The following is a 23,703-nucleotide window of genomic DNA, read 5'->3' as shown; positions in this document are numbered from 1 at the left end:
AAATGAACTGTCGAAGGGTAATTGTAAATGGGGCCTAAATCTTGAGAAAAAAGATATATTTGACGATTAAAATATAAATCTTATGAAAACACGGCCTGAATGAATTAAGTAATTCAACATACTTAGTATTGAGTGTATATTTTTTTTCCCGATAAGTAGTATTGAGTGTAAAAGTATTACACATTGAGCTATTATCACAAAATACATTCCCTATTACCTTCAACAAAATTAATGTACAGACTGCACCTCACACGTTCACGTTACGTTCCTAAAGAGTAGAGAATATAGGAGGGAAATTCTTGATCATGAACAACTGTAATCCTGTCTTCTAATCTAACTGCTTCCAAGCCACTTTGTCCCTATTGGTTTCGCTTCCTTTACAATACTATGCGTCTGTCTTCATTCTCATCGTAGTTGAAAGGGAGCGGTACTGACTTGAATGCACGATATTTGCCAACATTGTTTAAGTGTTCATTCTCCAACCTGATCAATTGTCAACTTCTCATCAGTACGTAGAATACACTTGCATCAAGTAATCTTGAGACAGTTGCACATTTGCACAGAAGTTCTTGACTAGACTGTGACCATTAAACGTACCTGAAGAAATTCCATATGCCACGACGAATGACCTCCAGACCAGCAACAATTGCAATTAAGGCTTCTCTGTGCAGGAAGGACACCTGAAAATTCAATACAGTCTGCAACCAGGCAAGTCTTAGCACGACATTTAAGACCTGCATTTTGATTGAAATTGTACAGGGTGTTAGATTTATGATGCACCACCTCTTTAAGAATGTACTTGTTAAATTGAACTTACCATGACTACAAAGTACACACTTTTGTGTGGAAGAATGAGTTTGTCTCTTAACCAACGATTTTTTGAGTGCCGTTGTAGGAGCCCCCAGTCAATGAGGTCCCAGTATGTGCTGAAGGCAGTTGCAATTGCTGAGGAGATCAATGCCATCATCAACCAATCAACCATACCTGCCCCCTTTGACGACTATAAGCTGTCCTCATTAGAACAGCCACAATAGTTGAGAAATATTTCAATCCATTATATCCCTGCATTGGATCCCGTTCTTCAACCAAGCGACGAAGGCACTAGATAGAACACAATACTTATGAGTGTGAACATTGATAGGGAGAAATCGTAGAGAAGAAGAAAGTTAAACCAACCTGAAGTAATCGCCACCAATATGGTATTGTAGCTACAATGAAATAGAACATGTTGTAGACATAATTACTTTTGCACATGTTCCGTCTTTGTTTAAAGTCTCCCCAACCATAATAGCAGAGGTAGAACTCGAGACTTCGAAGGGCTTGGATCTGTAAAAGGAATGACAAATCATGTCATTTGTACGTATATTAAAATTTTGATCTTTCTTGTATTTATGTTGTGTGGCTGGTATAATTGTATAGCAAGCTTATGAGCCGAAGTGTCTAACCTGGCTAGTGAGCTGGTCTGCTAGAAAAAAATCTGGGAGGGTGACCTGTGAAGAAAACTTAAGATCAGTAAGCTTATATATGTATCAATTCCTGTATTATTTGGTAACCTTGTCATCCTTTACCTTGTACAGAGGAGCACAAATGCAGCGGAATACACAGCAGAGTAGGAAGAAGCGACTTGAGCGAAATATTATGTTGAAGGGGAAAAATATTATGACAAGTAGAAGCTGCATATAGAGAGAATTCCAGTCAATATTCACGTTCAGAAGTTGGAAGATTGATAAAATTGTCTAGGTGAGTTTTGGAATCTTACAATTACTAATCCTAACGGGAGTAATTCAGTGAATGCTCTAAAATCTTTGGTTTTCTCATCCATCTCCATGTCAAGATTTGCGAGCACACTGGCAAAAGCAAGTGTGGCAAGACCTGTGCTAAGGAGTAAAACTTCTCTGTATCCCAACTCTGTACCTTGCTTGAAACCAAATATAAACGAATAATTGACATGGTAACGCCTCCAGAAGTATATATTGCCAGCATACATAACCATATGTAAAACAACATGTAGAGAAAACGAGATTTTTTTTCTCTTCCACGTTTAGGGCGCACCTGCGCTCAGAGTAGGCGCGACCTGCGCTCAGCATTCCAGTGTTTTAGGCGCACCTGCGCTCAGAGTAGGCCCGACCTGCGCTCAGCACTCCAGTGTTTTGGGCACACCTGCGCCTCTGATGGGCGCGACTTGCGCTCCACCAATTTCAGCCCGAAATTCACCGTTTCGGAAGCTTTTCTGAAATAGTATAAAAATAGGTTTTTTCTGTAGAAACCTAACTTTTCCAAAACCAAGAAAGAGAGAGATTATAAGAGAGCAATTCTTTGTGAGTTGAGTATTCATTCTTTGTGTGTGAATTGAGAAGTATATATTGCCAGCATACATAACCATATGTAAAACAACAAATCCAAATAAGCTGCAGAGACGTTTAAGATGTTAAATTCGTAAAGAACAAAAGATTATATATAAAGCTTGGGTGCATATTGCAGCAAACTTAAAATGAAACTAGTACAACTTTCTTTTCATCAGGAATTCAGGATCCAGGACGAGCACTACGCCGCTGCGTAACTTAAAATAGTTGGAATATGGTTGAAACTTGAAAGCCATAACTTACCTATAAAGAGGGAACAAGTTATCCATGTAACGACCAAAGCCCTCTGTCTTTAAGAGTTTCCGAAGATGAATGATCAAAAAAAGGGCTACAAGGAGCGAGATAGTGCAACCCGTAAAGAAACCTGAAGTATTGCACCAATCGGATTCAGATGATAATCCCGTCAATTGTACATTAGTAGTGCATTTTGATTGTTTTATTTCTTACCCAAAGAAAATGTCGTTCCATGCCTTTCTTTCTTTGCTTTTGGTCTCAAAGTGTTCATGCCTTTGCTACGATTCGAGTTTGAAAAGTGCTTGATAAATGTAACTTCCACCCTCTCTATGACTCTAGTGACCTAGTCGGTACGCAAGAAAAATGAGATTACTCTGTTTATCGAGAATGGTGAAAGACAATGGGGCCAACTCCGTATATTCATATTGTTACCTCATCTGAGTTGCCGATGTATAAGCTGTCGACCATGTTCAAGTATGATTTTGATGCATTTCTTGGAGTGACCTGCAGCAATGTGAACATCAAACCATGTTCAAGTTAACTTATGGAATCTATTGTTGTTTCTTTTTTCTTAAGGACATGATACTGACTGTTAGTTTTCTTACGATATCGTGTTTTTCATTATGTACAGAGGAACCTTTGTGTTTAACAGCAACGCCAGAAATGACCAGACCACATGATTTCCCAATAAAATTAGGCTCTTAACACGTTTGTATAATAGTCTATAGTTGAAACATTTGGGTGTATGGATGGAACGTAACTGACCTTGTCGTATTTCTTCATGATCTTGGACAGTGCCGACAGATTTTGAAAGCTGTTCCATTCACCAGCACATCAGCACCAAGGAATTTTTTCCAGCCAAAAGTTAAATATAAGTAACAAAATCTGTTTGGTGCTTGTTACCTGTAATTCTTTAGAAGCCAGAGTTTCTGATAGAACTCGATAAAAGTCGCTTCAGTTGTTCTTCAACTTTCTTCAGACTATCTTTTCTGAAGTTCAACTCTTTGTCTTTGTCAACCTTAAGTAAGCCTTTGATGGTAGAATATGGAGTTTCACTCGTACAATTGATCTTCACATGATTAAGAATCTCGTCTGAATCTTTTGAACTCCTTTCATAGCTGGTTACATCCATATGAACTTTCCCTATAGATTCAGAACAAAATGTTACAAATTCAATAGATCAAGTCATGCCGCATGTAGGATGGTTTTTAAGTTCATATTACTTAAGTTAATTGTGCTGCAATCTGTGCCAACAGGCTACAGGCAACTACTGTTGTTCAATTTCAGCTCAAGTCTTAGCCGTTCACTGTATCACTAACAGTGCCCTCTATTCAGCTATTCCATTCTTGATTTGTGTGTTTTTTTCATGTAAATTTTCAACTATTTTCAGCTTTTGTAGAAAAAAAAACGCATATCTGAGGTTCCAACTTTTGTAGTTCTACTAGGCTAAGGGCCTCTAAGGCTCAATCTTCTCTCAGTAAAAAGCATAGACATCTCAATCGGAAATTGAGATTTTCAAGATTATGTGAAACCAAAAACTAATGCAAAGAGAGATGGGATACGGTTGACGTGGCCTATAGAAGTCCTTTGTAATCTCTAAATTTTAAAATGTCATAGTTTTTTATCAAAATATGTGTGATCTATGCAGGTATTTGCAACTGACATGATGAATGCACGAGACTGTTATTGGACGTATTCAACCGTTCCAGTTGCAGCACTATCAGTTTGTTACAACTGAGTTTCTTTTTTATTTTGGTGCAAAAGAGTATTAGCTGCGCAGGTCTCTGCCCGCACAACACGCCTATGACGATGTAAGCAAACCACTCAAAGCACAAAAAACAGTCTTACTATGGTATCTGCTATTCTGCTGTGCTTTTCATTGATAAAAAATTCTATATTAACGAACAACTTTGAACAAATAATTGTGAACAAATTGACGTGGCCGTGCAACATTCATATTGCAGTGGGAGTTGACAGTGCAATATTCATGTTGCAGTGGTGTCTGATAGGGCAACATGGCTACTATTCTTAACAAACTGCTATCATGTTGCAGAGATAAATAGTGAGATTTGATAGTGCTACATCCATATTGCAGAGTTAGATTTGATAGTGCAACATCTATGTTGCAGAGGTAAACAGTGGGATTCAACAGTGCAACATTCATGTTGCAGTGAGATTTGATAGTACAACACCCATGTTGCAGAGATAAATAGTGCGATTTGATAGTGCACCATCCATGTTGTAGTGAGATTTGATAGTGTGCATGCAATATCCATATTGCCGAGGTAAAATAGCTTTGGATTCGGATATGCCTGTATCCGAATCCGAATCCGACGGATATTAAAAAATTTATCCGAATCGGATAATATCTTATCCGAAAATTAATATTAATATTAATTTTATTTGCTTTGAATAATTCATTTTACCACTATAAAAACTATTATATATATATTTGTCATTTATTATTATTATTTTGTTATTATAGTTTTATATTATTAGTTTATGATTTTATATAATATTTTATGTAATAATAAATAAATAAATAAATTATATATAATAGCTATTAATTTTTAAATCGGATTGGATATTTTCGATTCGGATATGGCAAGATATCTCGAATCGATTATCAAACCAATTCGGACATAAAAAATTATCCGAATCCGAATCCGATTTCCAAAATTTTCGAATAATATCCAATTTTTCGAATACGAATTCGAATCGGATTCGAATATTTGGATATCCACTTGCACTCCCTAAACAATGGTAATTGACACTGCAATATGAATATTACACTTCCACATAAGTTTGTTCACAATAATTTGTTTAAAGTTGTTTGTTCACAATAATTTGTTCAAAGTTGTTTGTTCATATAGAACAACTTTTCATCGAGTATGTCCAAAACTGTGACTTGCCCCATGTTCATATTAGCTAATTGTGGTCCTTGAATTCCGCATCATATATGCCCCTAGTTTACAATTAGTATAACTCAATGATTTTTTATTCAAAGTGTCTTAGCCATCTAAAAACTAAATTTGCTGGCATCCAAAAATAACAGACCCAGTGGTTTATTGAGAAATTTCTTGCGTGAAATCATATGAAGCTACAGAAATCTCCTGCTTCTGGATCATATGAACTAAATCATTGGCCAAAAATTTGCTATAGAAATCTCCGCATCCAACAAACTAAATCATATGAACCTTTTGTGGCTGGCCAATGGGTGTAACTTAGTTTTCCAACTCATTTTTTTTCCCCCAATGGGGACCTTTAGTGGGAGAATAGGTGTAACTTAGTTTTATTTAACATCTATGATCCTGTGCTCCTAAAGTTGACTTCTTTTAGTAATTTTAGTTGGTAAGCAAATCTTATCTTCTTTTCCCTCCAAAATTTTCTTTTTTTGGTATCTTTCTGCTGGACCAACTAAGGAAGAAGAAGAGAGATCGGCTCAATCATGACAACAGATCAACACGCCTCATCAACTTCTCCCCCCATTCAGCCAACTCAAATTGGTGGTGGGGTGTCCTCTTGGAGCTCTTTGTTCAAATGAGGTGTTTCAAATGCAAATACAACTGCTTTGAAGAACTTTACTCCGTTACTTGTTGATGGAGTTGCTAAAGTCCCTGAACATATTGTAGAACAAGGTATACAAGAATGGAAAGACTATTTAGTGGGTTATTTCCTTGACAAAAGACTACCTTTTCCTATGGTTAGGGAGTTTTTGACTAAAGAGTGGAAGTTAAAGGCATCTTTTGAGATCACTACAGATAAGGAATTGTTCTACATTTCCTTCTCTAATGGTGACGATAGGAAAATGGTGTTGGAAGCAGTCCCAATTTTTATTGATTGTAGGATATTTGTTTTAAAGCCTTGGAGTGTTATGATTGAATCTCAAAGGAACAAAGTTGATATTGTTCCTATATGGGTAAAGTTGAATGAAGTTCCAAAACAACTGTGGACACTTGATGGCTTCTCCTTTGTGGCTAGTTTAGTTGGTGTCTCCATGTTTATGGATGACGCAACTGCACAAAGAAAGAAGCTCTCTTATGCTCGTGTGTGTATAGAAATCCCTGCGACTTTTAAGTACCCATAAACTGTGAAACTAAAAGTCGGTGGGAGAGAGGTGGTGGTGGGTATGGAATATACGTGGAAACCTTCTTCATGTGAAAATTGTAACAAATTTGGACATGCCACTACCAAGTACACTTCAAGAGTTAACAGAGTTTGGACAGCAAGAAACCAACAGGGACAAGCTAGTGTTCCAACCTATGTGAGCCCTACTCAAGTAAATGAAGCAACACTAGCAGTTCAAGAAAGAGATAATGGTGTTACAAGTATGGAGGAACTTGTGGTGGTTACCCCTCAATTTGCTCTACCAAACACTAATCTTATGCAAAATGTGAGTACAACTCCTATAAGAGGATCAACACCTCAATTGCAAAGACAAGAAAATAGAGAAAAAGAAACAAAAGGATCTATAGCGGCTACATCTTTTACCGAGATAATGCAAAATGTGAATGTGCCTACTAGTCATAGAAATATTCATTTGGTGTCATCTCGAATGGTGGTATGCATTCACTCTGAGGTACCAGCAGCTCAGTCGAATGAGGAAGATCAAGGGGACTAGATGAATGTGGTTGGCAATCATGCAACTACTTGTATAACCCAACCAGTAGTTTTTAATCCTAGTGAGCAGTTACCATACAATAGAGGCCTTAATATGTATCAAGGCTTGATTGCTGAGGAAGAGGACTTGAATGATGACCTCTTAGGTTTAGAAGATGAGTTGTTTACAGATGACCCTTTCATGGCTCCTCCACCAGTGGTGACCACATCCAAAAAGTAGCAAAAACAAAAGGTTGGTAAGAACAAAGTGGAAGAAGGTAAAGTTTGAGCGCGTTCTTCAGGTGAAGTAGAGCCTACTCTTGCTATGATGAAAAAGGTGAAGTCACAAATTAAAAACAAAAGGATGAAGAATCTTGAGGACTACACCAAAGAGTTTTATGATGATACTCTAGGACTCACTTACTTGTGTTGTGCTTCTGGGCGTTTCTTTTGTGACTACGAGAAAGCGCGGTCTCATCTTTAGAAGGATCATCCTAAGATAGTGAAGCAAGTTATAGCCAGAAAGTAGGAGATGAGAGAGCATTCCTAGCACTACTTTAGTAAGGACCCTTTGTGGTATGTGTCATGAGTATTCTCATGTATGTTAGGCTTGATGTCTGTAGATCGATTTTGTAAGTTTTTGTGTACCTCCTTTTGATGATATAACTCTTAGGGAAGCTTGTAAGGTTTAACTTTTAATAAAACCCCGTGGGGTCTGCCTTAACCCCATAACCATTTCAAAACAAAAAACAAAAAAAAAAAACCTGTGGCTGCACCCTTTGTTGGAATTGGAAAAGCAAACTTGGTGGCGAGTGAGAAACCATATATGGACATGTTTTTTTTTTTTTTTTTTTTTTTTTTTTTGATCTGGTAAAATATTTTCATTATCAAAAGACCCAAGTCAGTTGTTACAAGGGGCTCATCTCAGCCAGAGAAGATACAAGGGATTGTTGAGTGAGAACCTCAACAATACGAACATGGGCTACATACATCGCCATAAAAAAAAACAAAACAGTTACCCCGAAGGAGACAAGGCCTCATCTGCTCGCAATAAGGGCGTCCCAATTAAACATAAAGTCGGCGAATGTAAATTGCTTCTTGTCCTTATGAACTCCCATCCAAAACCATATAATCCCCTTGATAGCTTGGATAATGTTTCCAATACACAGGTTTCCATCTCTGAAAATCAAATTGTTCCTTGCATTCCATACTCCCCAAATAACTGCATAAGGCAAAAGTCTCCACATAAGGGTAGTGAATCCATTGTGTACAGGTGGAGGCCATTCCTTGAGGAGGTGGCAAATCGAATGAAAAGAGGAGATCGTGATTGGAGATAAGTGACTCCATATTTGAGTAGTGATAGAGCATTGGAGGAAGAGATGTAAGATTGTTTCCTCCCCATTCTTACACAAAGCACATCTATTTGGAATCGACATGCCTCGAGTGATTAAGTTATCCATCGTCATAATTCTTCCCCATAGAGTGCACCAGAAGAAAAACTTTATTTTAGATGGGATCTTAACCTTCCAAACGATCTCATATGGAAACAGAGAAGTAATCTCAGCACCATTTCTACTAGCTTTGAGTAGTTGTCGATAGAAGGATTTGACTGTAAAAGTTTTTTCCTTAGTCCACTTCTATTCCCAAGAGTCATCCCCATCCCCAATATGAGCAATAGAAATAGCATCAGTGAGTGCATTGAGAGAAATTGTTTCACTCTCTCGGATATTTCGCCTACACACTTGCGGTTCCAATTAACACCATTAAGCATCCATAGACATATGGTCTATGACTGTGCCCTCCTTCAAAACTGCAAATCTGAAAATATTATGAAATCGCAAAGAAAAGGGTTCCTCGCCACACCAAACATCATGCCAAAACCTGATATTATTTCCCTGACCAACACAGTAGCGAACACTACTGAAGAACAATGATTTAGATGCTAAACTGCCTCTCCAAAAACTACAACCATAAGTGGTTGTCACATCAGGTGGTCTGCCCCCCATGCTTTGAGGACCATACTTGGCAGTGATAATCTTTCTCCAAAGAACTCCATGTTCAGTACCAAACCTCCATAGAGCTTGATTCATAAGCTTTAGATTTCTACCCTCCTTAGTAGGAGTGCAAACCTTCTCCCATGCTAGGAGATGGAATTTTCTCTTTTCTTCACATGAGCCCCATAAAAAATCTCGCATAATTTTTTCAAGCCGGTTCGCCATACTAGCTGGGATGGAGAGAGATAATAGATCGGTAGATTAAACAAAAGACTTTGAACATGAGTTTACCTCGCTCCTTTAGAAAGGAGCTTACACTTCCACCCACATAGTTTACCATTAAAAGCGTTCACAATCGGATCCCATACCTTGACACTTTTGTATTTGGCACCGAGAGAAAGACCAAGGTACTTGCAAGGAAGTGTATCAATATTACAGCCCATGATGTTGGCTAATATGTTGATATTAGTCACTTCACCCACTCCAATCATGGAAGATTTAGACAGATTAATCTTCAACCCCGAGATCGCTTCAAACATAAGGAGCAAAGATTTGATCATGAGCATAACATTTGGAGTGGCTTCCGTCAAGAAGAGAGTGTCATCTGCAAATTGGAGAATTCCAATATTTAAATTTTCAGGCCTAATAGAGAAACCTTTCAGCATGTTCAGCTCCATAGCTTTTTTAGTCAATCGAGCCAGATCCTCCATCACCAAAATAAAGAGAAATGGTGAAATTGGATCTCCTTGCCGAAGCCCTCTCTGTGCTTTAATGTTGGTCTCCGGTGCTCCATCCACCAAAATTGACAAATGAACCGTCGAGACACAAATACGAATCCATTTCCTCCATTTCGCACCAAACCCTATCTTTACAAGAATGTAATTCAAGAAAGGCCAATTCACATGATCATACGCCTTTATAATATCAACTTTTCAAAGGACCCCCGGTGTATCTTGTCGCAATATGTAGTCAATACACTCGTTTGCTATAAGAACACTATCGAGTATCTGTCGACCACCCACAAAAGCACCTTGATGACTAGAAATGATTTTGGAGAGAATGCCTTTTAGTCTTGTAGCGAGAACTTTAGATAGAATCTTGTAGATACCTCCAATCAAACTAATTGGTCTATAATCACTCAACCCAAGAAGACCTTGCTTCTTCAGAATCAAAGAAATGAAAGTGGTGTTGTTATGCCAATCTAAGAATCCTGAGTCTTGAAATTCTCTCACTACTTCCATTATATCTTCTTTAAATATGCCCCAAAACCATTTATAGACAAGTATAGGGAAGCCATCTGGACCCTGAGCTTTATCGTCAACCATATCCTTAAGAGCTTCTAAGATTTCCCCTTCTGAAAAATCTCTTTCTAGCCACTGACTTTGGGTTTGATCAAGCATATCAAAATATAGCCCATCTAGCTTAGGTCGTACCATGTGTGTGTCTTTGAAAAGGTTGGAGTAGAAGTCTTCAATGTGTTATCTAATCTGTGTGCTATCTCTACAAGCAGTGCCATCAATCAACATACATGACAAACTATTATCTCTGCTTCCCAGATTGGCGTTTTATGGAAGAATTTAGTATTGTGTTCTCCATCAATAGCTAATTGAGATTTGGACTTTTGCCGCCAACTAATTTCTTCCATTTTAAGTAACTCATGGATATCCCTTCGCAGATTAGCCCTTTCGATTATCTCATCACATGACAAATCGTCATTCTCCTCTTTCTTATCAAAGCCTTCTATAGATGTAATCTTAATCTCAATCTTCTGGTCTACTCTCCCAAAGACTTCTTTATTCCATACTTTGAGCCTAGTTTTAAGCTATTTAAGTTTACTCCACTACACATAGCTAGGTCTTCCATGGACCACAAAAGAACTCCACCACTCCTCCATTTTCTTCTGGGTGAAGGAAGGGTCCTCCAACCACATGATTTCAAACCGAAACGGCCTCGGTTTTCTAGCTACCAGAGTACAGTCCAACATCACTGCTCTGTGGTCATAAGTAAACTTCAGTAATGCTACTAATTTTGCATCACTAAAGTGAGTGTCCCACTCTACCGAAGTTATGAATCAATCAAGCTTCGACATAGCTGGGTTAATACGATTGCCTGACCAAGTATAAGTAGCACCTTCCAAAGGATACTCCACCATCTCATGACGATTTTCGAAGTCAGCAAACTCCTGCATACCCTTTGTGAATCTAGTTCTCCCCCTATTTTCGAATTCAAATCGAACTACATTGACTCCAATACACCATGGTAAGTCAGACCAAGCTCTAATATCTTCTAGTTCTTCCCAAAAATGTTCCCAATAACTCTTAACACTTGGACCGTAGACACCAGTAATAAGGCACTTATAATCATCATCTCTAATTGAGCAACTGAAAGAGAGAGAGTAGCCCCATTTAAGTTTGTCTGTAGGGAAGATTAGAAACGAATTTATTAAATAAGGTCCGATAATTTTGAAATTTGTTGCAGCTCTTTTCCACAACATTACGTTAGAGCATCATCAATGCGTGTTATATCTCATTTCTAATGTGACAGATGGAAATGATTTTGGCAATTTCAACCCCAACGTGCTGCCAAAACACGATTTGTATTCTAACAATTGTCAAATTCCAAACCAAATTCGTGAGAAAAATAGAAATGAGTCACACGGGACAAGTTGTCCCGTCTCATAGTGGGACCGGGACAAGTTTTGCCGTCCAATTTTTTTTTTTGTAATTAAAAAATTAAAATGTGTCGATTTTGGATGTGGGGCCCAAGAAATTGGAATGGGACAAGTTTTAATTTGCCGTCCATAACTTTTTCATTTTTTTTTAATAAAAAAATTAAAATAACAAATTAAAACGGCTGGATTTTTTTGGGCCCAACGGATATGTTTAAATTAGAATGGGACAACTATTCCCGTCCGAAATAAAAACCCCAAATTTTGTCCAAATCGTTGGTACTTTACGTTTTTAGCAATTTGGATCAACGAAAAAAGCTGATGTGTCACAAAAATTTAGCAACGTTGATGATGCTCTTACATATGCAGTTAATTCATGTTGTCTTCAATAATACATGCGTGTATTCAGAGACCAAAGTCGATCATTATAGCTTGAGTCCACTAAATTAAAATTTTCTAGATTTTCTGTAAATTCACATATGCACAAAGTGGAATTAATTAAAAATATGTTGTTGATTATATTCAACCCGAAAAGAAGAGGAAAGGTCCCTGCTCTTAGCAATTTAAATGGTGCATCTTTAGTTTTACGGATCATCTTTTTTTTTTTTGCAAAAACTTTGGTGGGATAGATGGTTATACTGTTATACAAACCATAGTACAAAATATAGCGATATTTGTCGGTATCTACTAAGATTTCAGAGAAAGATATATAAATATTATGATATATTCAGAGATATATAAAACTACAAATATTGATGATATTTATGATATTTTTGGGATATTTGGCGATATTTGGAGATATTTGGAGATATTTTGTATATGTAACAATTTTATTTAATATTTACCATTATATTTCAAATAAATATAAATAATGTATCATGATATCAAGAAATATCCACAATATCTATAATATTTGTCGATATTTTAGATATATCCACGATATTTGCATGTGAAATAATGTCAAATATCCTTAAAGAGGGAGATATATCCACGATACATATCGAGAAATTGAGTATCGATAAATATCCATATCCTGATATTTTGTATTATGATACAAACTTTTTCGTAAACGGAATGCTTGTTAACGGGCATGTTATACAAGAAATGAGGCTCACCTCCCTCATTCAGACCCTGTTACACTAAACCACCCTCAAATCGCCACGACCCACTAAACCCCCCTCTTTTCTAACCGTTTATATATAACCTCCCTGTTTTTGTAAAAATAATTAAACCCAGTCTAATTTTAATCTCCTCACCAAAATTATTTCCTTTTCTACCCTTTCATATATGGGGGAATACGAAAATAGAGATTTAAGATTGAAGAACACCGAGGATTACGAGAAAAAAAAAAATTAAGAGCACCGATTAAATAACATCGAAACAGTGATGTTCTTGTTTCGCCATTGAAGAAACAAGCTTCCACTTTCAATCTCTCTCTCAATTACCTTCGATTTTTATCAGTAATCAATTTCGATAGGTTTGGTTCGATCTCTCTCTCAATCACCTTCAATTTTTTTTCTAGACAGGAGCTTGGTTTGTTTGAAAGATTTGATTTTGAATCTATTAACTAATTTTCTTCAACTGTTTTAGATCTTCTTCAATTTCATCTTATTATTGGGTCTCAATCTTCTTCAAATTAATTGAATAGACTTGATGATGTCATCTCAACTTGTGGGTTTGAACAAATAGTTCCATTTTTTCTCTTCTTCTATCTAATTATTTTCCTTTCTTCCTTCAATTTTTCAGTGTGCAAATGTATTCTCACTATAAATTCTACTATGTAGATATATTTTTACATATGAGTTTTCCTATGTAAATTTATTTTTGCATACTCGTTTTTCTATGCAAATTTATTTTTGCATACCAGTTTTTCTATGTAAATTTATTTTTGCATAGGTAGTACTTTATATGCAAATTTAATTTTGCATACTCGTTTTTCTATGCAAATATATTTTTGCATGCCAATTTTTCTATGTAAATTTATTTTTGCATAGTATGCAAATTTAATTTTTCAAACTAATTTTTCTATGCAAATCTATTTTTGCATAGTAGTTTTATATGAAAAGTTGTTTTTGCATAAGAATTTTACGTTGCGGCTTCTTAATTCATGAAAAATACTATGAACTCTGCTAATGTCAAAATGCATGGCATCCTTCACGATAATCTTCTAGAAGTGGTCGGGTGAGAAGATGGTCACAGGAGAATTCTTGAGACTTTGGACGATGTTGATGCTATAAAGGCCAGCAATCTTAATAACTCTTCAGATGACTTTGCAACTTGGGATAAGAGGCTTCAAGTGGTTGAGATGTTTGGCATGAAAGTGGGCTTTTTATGTGCCGGATGAAATTAGCATGACATCTGACATAATATATGTAAATGTATTTTTACATAGTCATTATATATGTAAATCTATATTTACATAGTAACTTGACCTATGAAAACTTAAATTTACATAGTAACTTTTTGGTAATAAAAATTGCCAGACACCTAACAGAATATATGTAAATGTAAAGTATAAAAGTTGTTCTCTATGAAGATACAAGATGTAGACACAATCACTGAAGTTTATTTTGTATCGGTGGCATCTAGAATGAAGCAGAGTAACACAAGTTCACTATTATATTTAAGAATTGTGGTGCAAATAACCCAGGAACACAAATTGCAGAGTTCATACAATTGGGCATAAGCGGCAAGGTTATCTGGCTTCCTGATTCTTTCACCAGATTTAGCACAACCTTTAACCTTTCTGCAAAGGTCACCGGGATTTGATTCATTAAATGCGTCAGCTATGTCGAGCTCCAATTTTAAACTACTCATTGCAAAAAAAAACGCATTCAAGGAAACTAAAACTTCATATTAACCACTTGTATAGATACAACTTGGTTCTACTTGTAGATCAATAATAAACAAGCAAATGTACCATCATATATGTCTATGCAAACAAAGTTCCTAATCTAATCAAAACTAAACCAAGCTCAGAGACGACAATTATTTCCCAAGGCATAGAATTCACTTAGGATTAGGTGGGCGGCTGTTAGCAGCGGGGACCTTGGAACCCCATTCAAGTAGCCTTGTGGCAGATAATCTCAATGAAGCACAAACAATCATTTTTTGCTCCTGTTGCTGTCTCAATTGCTTCCACAAGCTCTTCCTCATATCGAAGATCTAAATGTCTTGTACAACTTCTTCTTGTTTACATTCTGTTATAATGACAGAAAACCAATTAATAACAAAGATCATCTATGCAAAATTTAAAATGCAGAATTGTATTACTATGCAAATTTAAGAATGGAGAGTATAAATACTATGCAAATATAAGAATGCAAAGTAAAAGTATTATGCAAAGTTAAAAATGTAGAGTAAAAATACTATGCAAAGTTAAGAATGTAGAGTAAAATTACCACCACACATTACACAAACATGAAAAAGCAAATAAAAAATATTGTGCAAATTTAAGAATGCAGAGTACAAATACTATGTAAATCTAAGAATGCAGAGTAAAAATACTATGCAAAGTTAAGAATGCAAAGTACAAATACTATGCAAAGTTAAGAATGTAGAGTAAAATTGCCACCACACATTACACAAACATGAAAAAGCAAATAAAAAATACTATGCAAATTTAAGAATGCAGAGTAAAAACAACTATGAAAATATAAAAATGCATAGTAAAACTACTATATACACAAACATAAAAATCTAAAGTTGAAATTGCAAAACTATGAAAACTTGAACTGATTTTAGTAAGATTTGGTTTGTTCGTAGGTTTTGGAGCAGCCATCTTCTCAATTTTATCTCTATCTCTTCTAGAACTCGAAGGTTTGATTTTAAGAATGCAGACTAAAACTACTACGCAAATATAAGAATGCAGAGTAACCACAGACTACATCTTCAAAGATTTTGTGAATTTAGTCTACAAATATAAGAATGCAGACTAACCACAGACTACACATTCAACTTCAAGACTAAAACTACTATGCAAATATAAGAATGCAGAGTAACCGCAAACTACATCTTCAGAGATTTTGTGAATTTAGTATACAAATATAAGAATGCAGACTAACCACAAACTACACATTCAACTTCAAGACTAAAACTACTATACAAATATAAAAATGCAGAGTAACCACATTCTACATCTTCAAAGATTTTGTGAATTTAGTCTCAGAATATATAGAATGTAGACTAACGATTGGACTACACATTCAATTTCAAGACTAAAACTACTATGCAAATATAAGAATGCAGAGTAACCACAGACTACACATTCGACTTCAAGACTAAAACTACTACGCAAATATAAGAATGCAGAGTAACCACAGACTACATCTTCAGAGATTTTGTGAATTTAGTTTGCAAATATAAGAATGCAGACTAACCACAGACTACACATTCAACTTCACTAATTAAATTACATGGAAGATGCTTACCCATGCAAATAATGAGAAATATAGACACTTTGGTGGAGAACATCCAATTAGCTTCACCACTTCCTTGGGGAGGTGGAAGAACACATACCAATCAATAATATACCATAAACAGTAAGAAAAATAAGTAAATTGCAAGTTTTTTCATTTCAAAAGATTTGAGTAATCTTTTGTTGGGAAATAAAGAGAGACTAAAGAGAGTTTATGGTGGTATCGGCAAATAGAGAGAGAGAGAGAGTAAAGAGAGGCGAGGGTTTATGGTGTGAGAAAAAAAAATCAAATGTGAAAAAGATGAAAGAGAGGCTAGGGTTGTTTATGGTGGTGTTGGGATAGTTTTCGGGGGTATTTTTGTTAGTTTATTTTGTTTTAGAAAAGAGGGGTGTTTTGTTAGTTTGTTCGCATATGGGAAGGTTTTATGTAATGATTTTTTGGTGAGGGAGATTAAACCCAAAATCTGGCATGTTATATAGTGTCATGACCAGCTTATTTAGTGTCTTGCACAACTTATATATATAGTGTCGTATATAAACTGCCCACGAACAAGTTAATAATCATTGTAAATTAAAAAGTTGTTCAAGGCACTATATAAGCTGCCCCAGACATGTCCGTTTAAGAGAAAGTCAATCTTTCTTTCTATTTTTTTTTTTGGATAATCTGGATGGTTATATGGAAGAATAAATGATCATATATATACTTTAATAAATAACTTAGGTGAAAACATTTTTAGGTACCCAACTTTTATATACATCTATAAGTACAACAAACATTTGATTTGCTCGTGGCAAATAATTGGTGAGGAATAAAATCTTAGATGTTGAGAAGTCGTTCTTGCCATGATAAAGAAGCATTAGATTATCCACACCACACATTGTTCACGCACTGGATGCAAGTGCGGACTTGAAATGATTGATAAATGTAAAAGGATTCTTGTTGCGAAAGGCTATACATATTTGTAAGGGGGCAATATTCTCATTAAAGAATATTAAGCACGCGTTAAGCATAAGTAGAGATTACAGCATACTCAGGACATCGCCTCCAAGGTCGACTCGCGAGCAGCTCGCTTCATGTAGGTGGTACACTTCAGCTCGCTCAAGAACGTTCCAAGAAGACTGAATCGACCTAGAAGCGAACGGCTTGAATAAAGACACTTTCCCTAATCCAAGGGTAATCATTACCAAAGCCTTACCTGTACTTCCAATTACCGGAATTATGAACTATCAGATCCACCCCCCCATGATCATCACGCCTTCCTACCAGAACCAACCTAACACTCATTCGTAATCTCCACCCTACATATGTACAAGAGAGTACACGTGTCTCGAAGATCAATACTCTCTTATGCCTATAAATACCACCTACATGAACTACGTGAGACCTGATTCTTCTCTCCTCCCATAATCAAGAAAAGATACGTAGGCAGCTCGCTCCTAAGCGACTCGGTCTTTCCAAATCCAAATCCCTTATTCTTCCTCCCTTATATGTAAAGGAAAAACATGCCTTTACATTGGCGCTGTCTGTGGTCTCAATTACTTGAGAAACCACTTTCACACAAATCAAAAACCAAAAACCAAAAATCTCAAGCCCACGAAGCATGGCAAGCCTCGAAGCTCAATTTCAAAGCCTCGCAAACTAGCTAGGTTTAACAAATGAGAGCATTTCCTTGCTCCAGCAGAAAAATGCTGCTCTTCGCGCACAAGTAGATGCACAACAACAACCAGCTGGGAACATCGCTGAGAACGGCATCAATGAAGTTAATCAGCAGATTAAAGAACTATCGCAAAGAATTGGCCAAAGTGCAGTGAGAAAATACGCAACCCAGATCGCCTAGAAAATGCTCAAGACGTACCGCGCATCACCATTCACTACGGAGGTACTAAATAAACCCTCCCCTCAGGATTTCGTTCAACCACGTTTTTTGATGTACGATGGCAGCACATGCCCTAGTCAACATGTGGCTCGTTATATTCAAAGCTTGGCACTACATAGTGCACCAGAGTTTGATCACCTCCAGTGTCGTTTGTTCCCCACCAGTCTCAAGGATGGCACACTCGATTGGTTTTTCTCACTCGAGCCAGACTCGATAAAGACCTTCGAGCAACTTACCGATTCATTTGCTAGCCAGCACGTGCATAATAGACATAAGAAAGCTGATCTAGATTCGCTGTTCCAACTCTCACTTGGCGAAGATGAAACAATTCATGAATTTCTAGGTCGGTTCAAAGCCGAACTACTGTGCATGGAAGCAGGGCTGAAAGAGTCTTTCGCCACATTGGCATTCTACAATGCTTGTTGTGTGCGCAACACGGCACTCGCCAGATCGCTGATGAAAGAACGTCCCGAGACTTTATCTGAGCTGTACGCTCGAGTCAACAAGTATATAAAGTTGCAGGAAGGCCTGAAACGTCAAGACCTACCAGAAGAAGAAGAGGTCGCAGCAATATCAGCTGACCCCCCAGCTTCCAAAAAGCGTCCCCGACAGCAAGAGCGGAAGCCGGGAAACAGAATGAACAATGACCGAGAGTTCGCTGTCTTGACACGCTTTCCCAGTTACATCTTAGAAAAGATCAAGCGAACTTCATATTTTCGACCTGATGTGCGGCAACCAGTGGACCGACTTGACAAACCGTATTACGCGTTTCACCGAGCCAAGTGTCACGAGACCGATGCATGCTGGGGGCTAAAGCATTACCTCCAAGACCTCATTGAAGTAGGGTATATCAAATAATATACCAACATTGTCGACGGCGACTTACGCCATAAGCTCATGGCTCGCCGAGTGCGCAGTAGATCCCCACCTCGCCATGACCACCACAATGTTCAAGCTCGCTCTCGCAGCAGAGGACGTCCCCGAGATCTTGACCGTTCTCGCCACGAACGCCGACAACACTCATCAGATCACGACAACACCAAAACTATTCATATGATCACTTTCCCAGATGATTCCGTGACATCTTCCAGAGAGAAACGATGGCGTGTCGGCCCCTTCAAGAAATTGATCATTTTTCTTCACAAGCGGCACATGCTCTGCGAAGTTCAAGTCGCAACGCAGGGGATATTACTTTCACAGAGGCCAACCTCAACAAGGTTTGCCTCCCTCACAACGATGCACTTGTCGTCCATGTCAAGATCAGCGACTGGACAATCAAGCGCGTCCTGATAGACCCTGACAGTTCGTGCGACATTCTGTTCTATCATACAATTCAAGAAATGAACTTACCTAAGTCAGTCTTTATAGATCCGATTGCTCCTCTTTACGGGTTTAATGGCTCTAGGGCCGACCCAATCAGCGACATCATACTCCCAGTTTCAGTGGGATCTAGAGAAGACAAATTCAGCTTCAATACACGCTTCAGCGTCCTCGACATCAAGTCGTCCTATAATGCTATTATAGGGCGGAGTTGGATTCATCAAATGCAAGCTATACCATCCACGTTGCATCAAGTTCTCCGCTTCCTAGGCCCAAGAGGCATGATGGAGCTTCGAAGCAATCAGCTCGAGGCTTATCATTGCAATCAAATCCTCTCAGCAAACAAGACTGCTGACCTGCATACCCACACAAAGAACGAGCCCACCAGTTACACAATGGCCAAAGACCTGGTTGCTGAGGTCAGAGCCAAAGCATCAAAGCAGCACGCTGGGGGTTCCAGCAAGAAGGTCCAACCATCTGTTTCAACCCTAGAAGTCACTCAAACCATTGTTATTCCACCAGGCAGAACCCCAGAAGTCGCATCAGTTGTTGTCGATCCAGCAGTCAAGACCCTAGAGGTCGCTTCCGTTGTTGTTGCTCCACCAGTCAGCGCCCCAGAAGTTGCACCATCATGTTTTGCACAACCAATACCAATTCCAAAGGTCACTCCAGACTCTGTTGTCATGACCACAGAGGCCACTCCATCCCCTATTGTCGTTGCCACAGATATCGCTCCAGCTCGTGCTGACAGTTCCACTCTCCCTCAGATCGACAAAGTATCTCCAACTGAGGAAGCATCAGCATCAAAGACAACATCTCAACATGCAGACAGAGAGCGAGTGAACCTAGGAACTGAAGATAATCCTAAGTTTGTATATGTAGGGGCTAACCTTGACCCTACACTCAAGGCCCAGCTTGTAAACTTTTTAGCCATGAATAAAGATATTTTTGCTTTGTCATATATTGATGTGCCCGGAATAGATCCTAATGTTGCGTGTCATAGACTAAATATGAACCCTAATGCCAGACCAGTTCGTCAATGACCTCGCTAACTATCCCTGCGATTCCAGAAAGCCATCAATGATGAAGTCGACTAACTTAAGTAAGTCGGTTTCATTAGGAAAGTATACTATCCAGACTGGATCGCCAACATCGTCGCAGTTCCAAAAAAGAACAGCACAGTTCGTCTTTGTGTTGACTTCACAAACGTTAATCAGGAAACGCCAAAGGATACCCTTTACCTCGCATCGACCGACTCGTAGATTAGACATATGGCCATGATCTCCTCTCTTTCATGGATGCGTACAGTGGATACAACCAAATCCCATTCGCTGAAGAAGATCAAGAGAAAATAGCATTCATCACAGAACAAGGAATCTATTGTTACAACGTTCTCCCTTTCGGCCTTAAGAACGCTGGCGCAATGTATCAGCGTCTCGTCACTGACATGTTTTAGGACATGTTAGGTGACACCATGGAAGTCTACATTGACGACATGGTCGTCAAAAGCAAGAAAGCGGAAGACCACCTCACTCATCTCGAAAGCGTTCTCGTGTTGCGAACTTTCGAATAAAGCTTAATCCTGAGAAGTGCCTCTTTGGAGCGTTCTCTGGGAAGTTCCTTGGGTACCAAGTATCACAAAGAGGGATCGAAGCTAATCCAAACCAAATCCGAGCATTCTTGGACATGCCTGATCCCCAAACAAAGAAGCAAATTCAGAAGTTGTCAGGAATGGTCGCGACACTCAACCGATTTATATCGAGGGCATCAGACAAGTGCCGACCTTTCTTGCAACTTCTTAAAAAGGGTGAGCAGTTTTCGTGGAACGATCAATGCCACCAAGCGTTCTCCACCTTCAAAGAGTACCTGATTACATGCCCCGTCCTTGCCAAGCCTTAGGATGGTGAAACACTGGGGCTATATTTAGCGATATCAAACTTTGCCATTAGCTCGATTCTTTTCAAAGAGGAAAACAACTCAGAGAAACCGATCTATTTTACAAGTAAGACACTCACTCCAGCTGAAAAGAATTATTCGTACATTGAAAGAGCAGTACTCGCATTGTTATACTCGGCAAGAAAATTCAGGCCCTACTTTCAAGCGCATCCAATCAAGATTCTCACCGACCTTCCTTTGAAGAAAATTCTTCACAAAGAAAACAAGACAACGTGCATGGCAGTATGGACCAAAGAGCTCGGAGAACACCACATGGAGTTCGTCCCTCGCACTTCACAGAAAGGGCATGACGTGGCAGATTTCCTAGCAGATTTCCCTGTTGATGACCCAAATTGGGAACCAGAAGCAGAGGTCGCATCCACAAAGGAAGCTACCAAGTCAATATGGTCTCTCTTTGTCGACGGTTCTAGTAACCCTGGAGGAAGTGGAGTAGGAGTCGTCTTAGCATCCCCAGATGGAGCCATGGTCGAGAAATCAGTTCGCATCGACTTCGCGACCTCTAACAACGAAGCGTTAATTATGGGGCTTCGCATGGCGCTGCAACTCGGTGTAAAGGAACTTCAGGTCTTTAGTGACTCGCAACTGGTTGTTTGCTAGATTGCAAAAGAGTATACTACCCACGAAGGTAACCTCTCTAAATACCTTCAAGTCGTTAATCAGTTACTTCCTTCTTTCAAAAAAAACCATGATACACCACTTCTTGCATGACGAGAACTGTCACGCAGACAGTTTAGCTTATTTGGCCACTCAAACACCGAACTGCGCCCCTAGACAATTACTCATTGAAGTAGTTGACCGACCTGCTTATCAAGTAGACCATGTATTAGAAATCAGCGACCTATGCCCACTCTCTGCCAATCAGATGAGCCAAACATGGATGCAACCCATCATTGAATACATCCAACACGGCACGTTCTCAGAAGAGTGTACCAAGGCCAGGCAAATCCCATATCAGGCACGTCGTTACTGCATGCTCAATAACAAGTTGTTTAGAAAGTCCGCTGGCGGCCCTCACTTGAGGTGCATAAGCCCAGAACAAGGCCAACTGATTTTCGCTGAGATTCATGAAGGAAAGTGTGGAAACCATGCGGGAGGTCTCTTTTTGGCTCACAAAGCGATCTCCTAGGGATACTTTTGGCCTCGCATGCAGATCGACGCCAAAGCATATGTACTCAAGTGCGTCAAATGCCACACCTTTGGCCACAACATCATACAACCAGCTCGCGAGTTGATTAACATTGTGAGCCCTTCGCCATTTCACATGTGGGGCATGGACATCATGAGACCATTCATCCCACAGAAAAGCACTGGATTCTGCTTCGTCTTAGCTGCAACAGATTATTTCACTAAATGGGTCGAAGCTATTCCACTAGCAAATGTCAAAGAGTCACATGTCAGAAACTTCATCTGGACTCATATCATCACCAGATTTGGTTTGCTACACACACTGGTGATGGACAATGACTCCCAGTTCAAAGGCAAAACGATCAAAGAATTTCTGGCCAAGTGGAAGATCGTTCATGCCTTTCCACTCCCCAGTACGCCCAGAGTAATGGTCAAGCTGAAGCCAGCAACAAAGCAATCTTAGAAAATTTGAAGAAAAAGATTAAAAAGAACAAAAGCCAATGGCCAAATCAGTTAGAGAACATTTTGTGGGCTAATCGCACCACAGCTTGCTTAAGTACAGGCGAATTGCCATTCTCCTTGTGTTATGGCACAGAAGCCATTATCCTCACCGAACTGACTGTCACTACTACTCGGTCAGAACTTGTCGAGTCTGGAGGCAACGACTCCGTCTTAGCACAAGAGGTCGATCTGCTGGAAGAACCGTGCGACCTAGCCGCCATCAGAATGGCATCCTATCAGCAAATTCTGAAGAAGTCCTACAACAAGCGAGTGCATCCTCGATCTTTTCAACATGGCGATCTAGTTCTGAAAAAGACTCAAGATGACTCCAAACTAACACCAACATGGGAAGGCCCATACATAGTGGAACGCGTTGTAGGCAATGGAGCGTACTTGATCAAAACCCAAGAAGGGAAATTATTACCACGACCTTGGAACACTTACTTGTTGAAGAAGTTTTATCAATAAAATTATATTGTTGTATATCCCATGTTTTCTTTTACTGTAAATTCAAAGTTAATTTACTTATGTTTGTTATTACAATCTACTCCATTTACTCGCAATGGCAAGTCACGCAATTCGCACCGCAAGCACGACCAGTACACTTGCACTATCGATGTTTTATGAAGTTTCAAGGCTCTCAGTGAGC

The 23,703-nt window shown here is 38.6% G+C and overlaps 2 protein-coding genes across 2 annotated transcripts; one reads left to right on the top strand and one right to left on the bottom strand.

Moving 5' to 3' along the window:
• Positions 1 to 100: 100 nt before the first annotated feature.
• LOC147522386 (phosphate transporter PHO1 homolog 3-like) lies at positions 101 to 4,375 on the bottom strand. Its single transcript, XM_086593204.1, is given in 14 exon segments — positions 101 to 483; positions 598 to 734; positions 818 to 985; positions 988 to 1,101; positions 1,177 to 1,326; positions 1,446 to 1,490; positions 1,569 to 1,673; positions 1,760 to 2,030; positions 2,607 to 2,727; positions 2,811 to 2,940; positions 3,030 to 3,101; positions 3,363 to 3,411; positions 3,501 to 3,549; positions 3,552 to 4,375. Coding segments are annotated over 14 exon segments (1,695 nt in total). The 5' UTR covers positions 3,730 to 4,375; the 3' UTR covers positions 101 to 377.
• Positions 4,376 to 18,116: 13,741 nt separating this feature from the next.
• On the top strand, positions 18,117 to 19,010 carry LOC147522385 (uncharacterized). Its single transcript, XM_086567665.1, has one exon. It carries the CDS (start codon positions 18,117 to 18,119, stop codon positions 19,008 to 19,010), a length of 894 nt encoding a protein of 297 aa, XP_086423791.1.
• The last annotated feature ends 4,693 nt before the right edge of the window (positions 19,011 to 23,703 follow it).

The sequence above is a fragment of the Coptis chinensis genome, chromosome 1 (genome assembly GCF_015680905.1).
Source record: "Coptis chinensis isolate HL-2020 chromosome 1, ASM1568090v1, whole genome shotgun sequence".
Lineage (NCBI taxonomy): Eukaryota > Viridiplantae > Streptophyta > Magnoliopsida > Ranunculales > Ranunculaceae > Coptis > Coptis chinensis.
Note: the sequence above shows the minus strand (reverse complement) of the source record. Positions and strands in the feature narration are given on the sequence as shown.